Source organism: Cenococcum geophilum (genome assembly GCF_001692895.1).
Source record: "Cenococcum geophilum 1.58 unplaced genomic scaffold K441scaffold_68, whole genome shotgun sequence".
Lineage (NCBI taxonomy): Eukaryota > Fungi > Ascomycota > Dothideomycetes > Gloniales > Gloniaceae > Cenococcum > Cenococcum geophilum.
Genome location: NW_027137626.1, coordinates 690,119 through 700,820, shown reverse-complemented (window position 1 = coordinate 700,820; position 10,702 = coordinate 690,119). Strand labels below are relative to the sequence as shown.

Here is a 10,702-nt window from a genome sequence, read left to right as displayed (position 1 = left end):
TATACTCTATTAGGTTATTATCCGTAGCCGTCTCTAAGTTAATTCCGTAGCTATATTTAGTAATTCTTTCCTTTTAGTTAATTTCCATATTGTCGTATCTTTGTATATAAGGGTAGATATAAGGGTAGGTATAAGGGTAGGTATAAGGGTAGTTGTCGGTTCGAAGAAGTTAAGGTTTAGGGTAAGGGTGTAAAGGTATATACATATCCTATTGACAAATCTATAGTTCTTGAACACTGTAGACGATTTTTAGTAAAGATATAGTCCTCTAGGCGATTTAACGCGTTAACGGTTAAGTTAATACGTGGTTTTAAGCTTTAAGGGTCCTCTAGGCGATCTAACGCGTTAACAGTTAAGCTAATATATGGTTTTAAGCTTTAAGGATAACGTAGCTCTCTCTAAGTAAAGATATAATTCTTTAGGCGATCTAACGCATTAGCAAGCTAATACGTGGTTTTGAGCTTTAAGGGTAATATAGTTTTCTCCTTTAACTAAAATAGGGCGATAGCTCTGCAATCTAATGCGTTAGCAGTTAAGCTAATACATGGTTTTAAGCTTTGCTATTGCGTATTTCCTGATCTATACGTCTACTAATTAGTGTTAGTATACTCGCTTTATTAACATGCACGAATATTACTTGTAGTGGTATATATGCGGTGTTGAAGTTAGTAGTTAATTGTTAATTAGAAGTAAGGGGTTGCTCCAAGTTAGATTAGCTAGTCTTACCTCGTAGTCCTATAACCACGTCACGTGATTAACGTTCTGACATTAATATATTCTTAATATATTCTTAATATATTCTTAATATATTCTTAATATATTCTAAATATATTCTTAATATATTCTAAATAGAAGAGTAATAGTTTATATTATTATAAATTCTAGCCTTTTTAACTGCCTTACTAATAGGGTATATAATATTTAGTTCTACCTCTATCTAGATAGCTTTATAAAGGGTCTACTAAGCTACTATAGTAGGTTAGATCTAGGATATAATATAGATATATAGATAAATATACTAGCTAAATTACTAAATTATAGTTCTTTTTAACCTCTAGGCTTTATACTATAAATTATATAGCCTATATTTTTCTTTATTTTTTAGGTTAAAAGCTAGTTATAATATAGATATATTTAGGTTTTTACCTAGAAATATAATTTAATATACTTAATTAATCCTCTATAACTATTAGTAAATTTTATTCCCTAAGTATAAATATTATACTTAGTATTTAGATCTTATTATAGTTAGATCTAGGATAAAATAGAGATATATAGCACTTATAACTATAATCTTCCTAATAGTATAATCCTATTTAGAGAAAATATCCTCTAGCAGAATATAGATAAAGTGATGTTTACTATAGTACTATATTAAAGTTAGATCCTAGATATAAGCCAGATATATACTAGATATTACCTTAATATAGAAGAATAGTACCTATATTAGGCGCTTACTAAGCCTTAATATACTATACCTTAGTATATAGAGCTAGGGCGCTAGAAATGCGCCTTGTTATAGTATTTAGCTATAAAGTTAGTATTAGGAGTACTAGAACCCTCACTCCTACTATTATCTAAGTTTAAAGAGCTTAGATTTATCCTAGGAAATAAGTTCTTTAAGATATAACTAAAAGTTACTCTAAAGTACTACGTATAGCTATTATACTAATATTTAGACCTTAAATAGGGCTATAAAGAAACCTTATTAATAATATATTTAAGGTTATATTATAGATATAATATAGTTTTATCTAAAATATAATTTATATCTTATACTTATACTATCCTTATAAAAAGATTTACATACCTATTTTAGAGAAAGTTCTTATTCTATATCCTAATTAGATCCTTATTATATATTATATATTTAGGCTATTAGGCGGTATCTATTTCTATATTAAATTATAGATATAAACCTAAATATATACTTACGCTGCTTATAATAGAGCTATCCGTTAGGTGACGAAGTCGCCTTACCTATATATATTGTTCTGTATAGCTATACTTAGCATTAAGCTAGTTACTTACTTACCTTTTATAGTAGTCTAGGTAATATAGAGCCTATTACCTTATACTATCGTTATTATTCTATAGAGGCTAAAAGGGATTTAGTAGGAACTAATATAGTCTAATTAAATTTAAATANTAATATAGATAGAATATTAATAAATACCTTTTCTACTCTAATTTGCCTCTACTTCTCTAGAATTTATACCTATATTAGATCCTTAATATAACCTTAATATAACCTTAATATAACCTAAATATAACCTTAATATAACCTAAATATAACCTACTACAACTTACTTTATCTATAAGCTATTCTTCTATTATAGAAACATAATAAATTATTAAAACCACCTTTAAAAACGTTAAAATTAAAAAATAATTAAATTATAGTGTCTTAATATAGCGTAGTAAAAGTTAGATTGTGTACCTAGTGAAGTTGGGCCGGAGCCAAAATATTTACACTAGCCGAGGTTTTAGGGCCTTGGCCAGTACTCTTGGAGCTTTCGGCAACATAGGCCAAGCTCCAAACTTGGGCCAGGTGTTATGGGTTTAATCCCTATCGGTTACTTCGCTCTAGTATAGTCTAACGCGCATCCGTGCAATAAGGCGTTAGTGGAGATTCTAATCGCTTATATTACTAGGGACTAACTAATATAGTAATACTCTTGGTGTTTAATCCCTATAGAGGCCCAAACGGGCACATAGAGGAATCCCTATAAGCGCTTGGGGACGAGTGCGTAGAGGAGAGGGTAATTATAAGAGTATATATATTAGGTCCCGCCGCGCTTACAATAAGTTCGCAAGTACTCTTAGTCTTTTTAGCCGTATAGCGACGTGGAGGCGGGCCACGTTATATAAATACTGCTCCTTTTACTAGAAATACGGACGTTCCCTAGGCTAATTTAAGTTTACCCTTTATAAGGACCTTAACTTTAACCACTTAATATACATAGACATTATATATATTAACGGCAGCCTAGTATTATATATAATTAATAAGGCAACCCGCTATTAAGCCGCCCGTTAGTTGCAAAATATATTTATAAAATATACTTGGGATATTTTACGGACCTGCTGGATTAATATATACCTTAGATGTAACGTGGCCCGCCTCTACGTCGCCATACGGCCAAAAAGACTAAGAGTGCTTGCGAACTTGTTGTAAGCGCGGCGGGACCTAATATATATACTCTTACAATTGCCCTCTCCTCTACGCGCTCGTCCTCAAGCGCTCGCAGGGATTTCTCTATACGCCCGTTCCGGGCCTCTACAGGAATTAAACGCCAAGAGTATTACCATATTAGTTAGTCCTTAGTAATATAAGCGATCAGAATCTCCACTGACGCCTTATCGCATAGATGCGCGTTAGACTGTACTAGAGCGAAGTAACTAATAGGGATTAAACCTACGATACCTAGCCCCAGTAAGTTCGCAAGCATAATTATAACGTAGCCCGCCTCTACGTCGCCATACGGTTAAAAAGACTAAGAGTGCTTATAAACTTATTGTAAGCGCGGCGGGACCTAATATATATACTCTTATATTAGACCCCCTAAGTATATTACCCATAACGCTAGTAAGAACTTTATTAGCAAAGAATTCCAATAGTATACTATAGCCATGGCTATTTTAACAAAAGCTGTTCTAGTTAAGGCGTACTAGTTTATTAGGCTTATTAAGTAAGCTTACCTAGCTCTATAAAGAGCTTACTAGATTATTACGGACGAGTATAAAAATATCTAAAAGGAACTGGCTTTACAGATGGCCGTAAAAGCCGTTAATAACACCGCTAGCCCTAACGGACTGGTACCTACCTTCTTAGTTTACGGAGCCTACCTAAGGATAAGTAAACTGGACCTTCCTGCCTTATCTGTTATGGATTAAGCAGCTGTAATATAGAAGGTAATAGCCGAAATAGTTAAATTACGGGCTAAATTAACTGTTAATAACATCCTATACTACTGTAACGGACCTAATATAACCTTAGTTTACAACCTTTTGCTTAATTCTAAAGTCCTTATATAGCGTAAGAGTGGCAATTAGACTGGACCTTACCGTTTACTGGCTGTAGAAGACAAGATGTATTGTATATAACTTCCTAGTAGACCGACTAACTTTAGAAGCACGTCCGTAAAACCCTATTTTTGGCCCGAAAATACCTATAATATTAAGCTAGACGAACTAGAAGCACCCGCCGAATTAGATAAACTGGAAGCACCTTTATTTACCCTAAAGGTCCCCTAGAAACCCACTAAACCTACTAAACCTGCTATAAAGCGTGGCCAAGGACGCCCCTATAAGAACCCTATAATAGAGAATTACCTAACCTCCACAGGCACATCCGCAAAGCAATCTCCGCTTATAGATATATTAGTTCTAGTATAGGAAACCCCTTTTACGGACTTATAACGTAAAGAGATTAACAGACTACTTAAGAAGGACGTCTTTGCGATTATAACGGAGAAAGACGTTCCGTAAGGCGTCCGTATATTTAACTTATACTTTATTAATAAAATTAAGCACCCTAGTACCGATAAAGCCTTTAAAAAATTAAGGCTCGTTATATAAGCTTATAATGACTAGGGAAAGGACTTAGTCCTTATATAATTGCCTACAATTTAACGGGTTAGTTAATAGATTATACTTATACTTACGCTAGGACTACAGTAAATAAAACCCGTAGCCCTTTACTTACGGGATATCTTATAAGCCTATGTGTAGTCTAATACCTACCTAAGTAGGGATATCTTTATACGACTACCCCATGAGCTTAACCTATAACTAGGAATAATTTTATAGGTTATAAACTACTTTACGGAGTGCCGGAAGCTAGAAACTACTAGTTTAAAATATACTACTAGCACCACGTTAGTAAACTCAAAATGGAATAGTTAACCTACGACCCCTGCCTCCTATATAGCCTATTAAACGGCCTTAGTATTGTTAGACTCTAAATAGACGATACCCTCTTCCTAGCAGACTAAACCTTTGCGGACGCTAAAGAAACTAAACTATAAAAGGTAAAGTTCTTAGTAAAGCCGCGAGAGCAGTTAACTAAGTAGACTCTAATTAAGTTTAATAAAGGCCTAATTATATAAAAGGGCAACCTAATTAAGCTAACTTAGGAACGCCAAGCTTAAAACCTAAAGCCTATTATAGTAAAGCCTATGGATCTTATTAGCTCCCGCGGAGAGACCTATAAAACCGTAAATATAAAGGACTAATACGTTATATAGCGTGTAAGAGGCGCCTATATTACTATAGTCTGTTAACCCAAATCTGCCTATAATTTATCTTTTGCGGCCTAGGTAATAGATCCGTAAGAAGAAAATATTAAGTAGCTTAATAAGCGTATTTAGTAGCAAATTAATAATGTAGTAAGGGGACTTACTTTTGTACCACTAGATCTAAATTCCCTTAGCTTATTAGTATTTACAGACGCCTCCTTTGCTAATAATAGGGACCTATTATTACAAATTGGCTTTATAATTGTACTTACGGACTATAATTAGGACGTAAATATACTATACTAGTCTTTAATTAAATATAAACGAGTAACCCCCAGTGTACTAGCTTTTAAACTATATGCATTAGCTTATAGCTTTAATATAGCAGCCGTAATTAAATTAACGGTCTAGAAGATTCTATAACTGGAGTAATTACCCCTAATCTTATGCACTAATTTAAAGTCCCTTTATAACTGCCTAGTTAAACTAGGTATAACGTAGGAGAAGAGGCTTATAGTCGACCTAATATGCTTACGTTAGGCCTACGAATAACGTAAGATTACGGAGGTTAAATAGATCAGCAGCGGAGATAACTTAGCGGATGCTATAACTAAGGTAAAGCCGTATTAAGCTCTAAAAACCCAAATTAATATAAATAAGCTTAATCTAAAGGTTATAGAATGGGTAGAATAAGACTAACGGAGCACTTACAGCTTACCTACGGCCCGTCGGAAGGCCGTACGGTTTATTTACGGCCTGTTAGAAGGCCGTACGGTTTATTTTACGGACCGTAAGCAGGACTTACGGCCAGCTTAGAGCACCATTTGGAAGGCAGCCCAGAAGGCACTTTGGGAGGGATTTCTTATATATTTCCTTTATATTTTATAGTTCTATTAAAGCAACTACGGAGGCCGTACACAAGTGGTTCTATTTTTCAAGTACCGCTAGTATATAATTACAGCACCTATTGTACCAACCGCGTACCTACGCGTTTGGTACACTGGCTACGCGTTTACGCGTTTAGTGCACTAACCACCCGCTTACGTGTTTAGTGCACTCCTAAGGCACTAACTAATTAAGGGGGGAGGACGTATTAGTATATAGACTACGTAGTCTGCTTTAATATAAGAGACAGTTACTACCATCCTAAAGAGCATACGATACTATACGTATTTCATGCCCTAGGATATAACTCACTTATACTATTAAGTTGGTATAAATAGTAATATATCTTTATAAACTTCTATAAACTACCTAGGGACCGTAACGGATACGATATAGTTATAGTTATAGTTAACCGCTTTAGTAAACGCCTGTTTTTAATTCCCTATTACAAAAACATTAATACTAAAGAGGCAGCCCGGCTATATATCCATTACGTTTATTGAATTTATAGACTACTAGATACTATTATGTCTAATTACAGGCTATAGTTTATATTAGCCTTTTAGAATAAGTTTACCTAGATCCTAGGTATTAAGCTAAAGCTTTCTATAGCTTATTACCCCCAGACAGACAGTTAAATAGAGATTATAAATTAGTACCTAGACTAGAGGCTTAGGCCCTTTATTAACTATTTTTAGGACAACTAGTTTAAACTACTACCCTTAATAGACTACGCGCAAGCAACCCTACCCTATAACTCTATAGGGTTTACCCTAATTTAACTAAAAATAGGATACTTACCCTATATAAGCTTTAACTAGAAAAGGCTAGAAGAACCCCAGACTATATAAGAAAAGCTATTCTATGCTAAGGCCCAACGGTACGCCAAACAATTAGAGGAGGCCTAGATAGTAGCCTGCAAGAACCTAAAAAAAGCTTAGAGGTTAATGGAACAATAGGCAAACAAACATCGTTAAAAGCCTAATTTTGCCCCTAGTAATATAGTCTGGGTTATAATAAGGAATTGGAAGACTGAACGACCTAGCTATAAGCTAGACTACCAAATAGTAGGACCGTATAAGGTTCTTAAAAAGATAGGCAACTCGTATAAGATAAAGCTCCTAGATTTAATTAGGGTTTACCCTATCTTCTTACTAAATAAGTTATAGAAAGCTATAAACAACCTATTGCCTAGATAAAAGAACAAGCCTCCCCTACTAGTTTAAGTAAACGGTAATAATAAATAGGAGGTTAACAAAATACTAGCCTATAAGATAGTATGGGGAACGCTAAAATACCGTGTTTAATAGAAGGGCTATAATCCTAACCTAACCTAGTACCCTATATGGAACTTTATAGGCTACCCCTAGAAGCTTAAAGAATTCTATAACTAATACCCTAATACGCCTAAACCCCTAAAGTACCTAGACAAATAAATGGAATACTAGCATAATAAAGATAATAAGTTACCGGAAGAATATAGGGATAAAAACGCCCTAAAGCCCTAATACAAATTCTGCCATATTCTGCTATTTTCTGCCAGTACCGTAAAAAATCAAATATCTAGGAACTTTGACCGCCGGTTAAAGTTGTCTAATTAGTTAGATCTGTGCTAAGACTCTTAGCGGCTACTTTTTCTGGCCTAGTGCTTCCACTAGCCTACAATCGCCCTTTGTACTTAGTCTGGACGTACTTATATCCCTTTTATCTCCTTATCTTATATTTTATAATCCTATATTTATAAGCCTAGTGCTACCCTATTTCTAACTAAGCCTAAGGGCAGGCTTTCTTTTAAAGAGGGGGGTAATATAACGGAGCTATCGCACGTTACCTACCAAATTCTGCTATATTCTACTGACCTATAATTGGCCCGCCCAAAGCTAGCGCCTTAGCGGCTCACCCTATATATTTGTTTATATCGGTCCTAGCGACCCCTTTTTTCCTTCTCTTTAGCTTAGTATCTTCGTAATATAGTATTCGTTTAAGCTTTGGTTTAGAGGCATTTATTTAAGCCGTAATAGAAGTCCTATACCTTAGACTCCTTATTTCTATAAATGGTATATAAATAGACCTAAAAAAAGTTAAAGTAATTATAAACTAGCAAGAACCCAAGAATATTAAGGACGTAAGAGCCTTTATAGGATTTGTCAATTTCTACTAATAGTTTATTAATAACTTCTCTGCCCTAGTTTTACCCCTTATAGCTCTAACCTAAAAGAATAAAGTTTTTATCTTTAATAAGGAATATAAGAAAGCCTTTGCCTATCTAAAGGTTATATTTACTACTATGCCCGTACTCTAATACTTTAACCTAAACTAAATAAGTATTATAGAAGCCAACTTATCTAACTACGTTACTAAAGGCATTCTATTTTAATATAATAAGGATAAAGTATTATACCCTATAGCATACTTTTTAAAATGACTAAGCCTAGCTAAATATAACTACAAGATCTACAATAAGGAATTGTTAGCTATTATTAGATGTTTTAAATAATAGTAACCTAAACTAAAAGGCGCTAGATTTCTAATTAAGGTCCTTAGTAACTATAAGAACCTATAATACTTTATAACCACAAAATAGCTAAGCTACTATTAGGCCCGCTGGTTAGAATACCTATCCCATTTCCAATTCTTAATTATATACCGTTTAGGTATTTAAGGCTAGAAGCCTAATACCGTAACCTAACGCTCGCAAAACGCGCCAGTACTAAAAAAAGCGCGCTCTTACTAAAATTAGACCCTACTTTATCCCGAACCATTTAACCCTCTTACTAAAGATATTATAGTATATGTCCTTAAAATAACTAATTAATTAATTAAATAGATTATAACTAATAAATACCTAAATAGTAAGTTTATCTAAGAGACGCTTAAGCTAATATAAGATAGTATTAGACGCTCTAAAAGGATTTTCCTAAGTAAATATAAAGCCTATAGGAACTGCTTATACTACTAAAACCGCCTAGTTATACCTAACCACAATAAACTTAAGCTTAAGCTCCTTAAACATATATATAACCTACCTATTACCGGCTACCTAGGCTAAGGAAAAACCCTAAAGCTACTCTAACGGGAGTATTACTAGCTAAATATATATAATATAACACGAAGGTACGTCTCTAGCTGCTATATCTATTAACAAGCCAAAGCTTCGTATAAGACGTATAACGGCCTTTTAAAGCCACTACCTATTCCGGACTAAAGATAAAAGGATATCTTAATTAACTTTATTATTAACCTCTTCACAAGTAAAGGCTGTATAAATATTATAGTAGTAGTAAACCGACTATCTAAGATAAGGCACTTAATCGCCTACCCTAATATATTAACGCCTACTATCGCCTAACTGTTTCTAGATTATATATAGAAACTCTATAAACTCCCTAAAACAATTATCTCTAATAAAGGCAGCTAGTTTATCTCTATATTTTAGAAAAAACTAACTACCTAACTCTATATTAAGGCACTATTATTTATAGTGTACTACCTAGAAATGGATAGTTAAACAGAATATATAAATACTATAATGGAACAGTATATTTAGATATATACGTTATACCTATAAGATAACTAGATTAACTGGCTTATATTTACTAAGTTTATTATAAATAATTCCGTCTCGGAAACCATAAAGATCTCCCTATTCCTAGCTAACTACGGCTAGCATCTATAAATAGGTTTTAAACCCTTTAGTAATGTTCCTTACCCTACTTATTACACTTTATAAGTTATAAAAGCAAACAAATTTATAGAGAAGATGGAGAAACTATAACAGTTCCTTACTAATTGTCGGTTTCACAGGGGGGTGACCTATTAAGAGTATACTCTTGTTCTGATGGTGTTGTAAATAGGTTGTCGAAAGCAGAGGATCGTAAGGATCGCAGTGCTTAAGTAGGGGGCTGATGAGTCACCATAAGGGTAACTAATCAGAGACACGCGACCGCGTAATATACATTCCAACACTGGCAGTTCTTTCTTTGTGCGTAGAATAGCCATCCTAAGATATACAACCATGTAACCTCTGTACATACACTCTAACATAACCTCTGTCCATATATTCCGACACTAGCAGTTCTTTCTTTATGCTTATGGCGCTATAGGAAGGCAGTAGAAGTCGATCAGCTGTAGGTAGGGCAGCAAAGGTAGGTTTGTTTACTGCGGGCAGAGCAGTAAGGTATCGGTATAGCTGCAGGTGGAGCAGCAAGTTATCGGTCGGCTGCGGGTAAGGCAGCGAGGGTAGGTCTACTGCAGGCGGAGCAGCAACGGTCGAATGGGGGTCAGCTATAGGCGGAGCAGCCGAAAGTTAATGTGATGCTGCAGGCAGGGCAGCAAGGTGTTGGTTAGCTGCAGGCAGAGCAGCTAGAGGTTAATTGGGTTACTACAGGCAGGAGCAGTAGAGGGTCTGTTTGTTCGGGTAGCAGTACGGTGCTAGCGTTAAGTGGTAATAGCAGGTCGAGCGTTCGGAGCTCGGTCTATCAGCTGGTCGATAGATAGCAGGCATATCGGCGCTATCGTAGGTCAATGGATCGCAGGCGTATCGGCGCGATCGTTTGGTTGGTAGATCGCAGGTGTAT

The 10,702-nt window shown here is 34.9% G+C and overlaps 1 protein-coding gene across 1 annotated transcript; it reads right to left on the bottom strand.

Annotated features, from left to right (window-relative positions):
- Positions 1-9,953: 9,953 nt before the first annotated feature.
- Positions 9,954-10,157, bottom strand: K441DRAFT_669223 (uncharacterized protein; the record flags this gene model as incomplete). The annotated part of the gene is made up of 1 exon (XM_067650113.1): positions 9,954-10,157. A coding segment is annotated over one exon (204 nt), but the record flags the coding sequence as incomplete, so codon positions are not given.
- Positions 10,158-10,702: the final 545 nt, after the last annotated feature.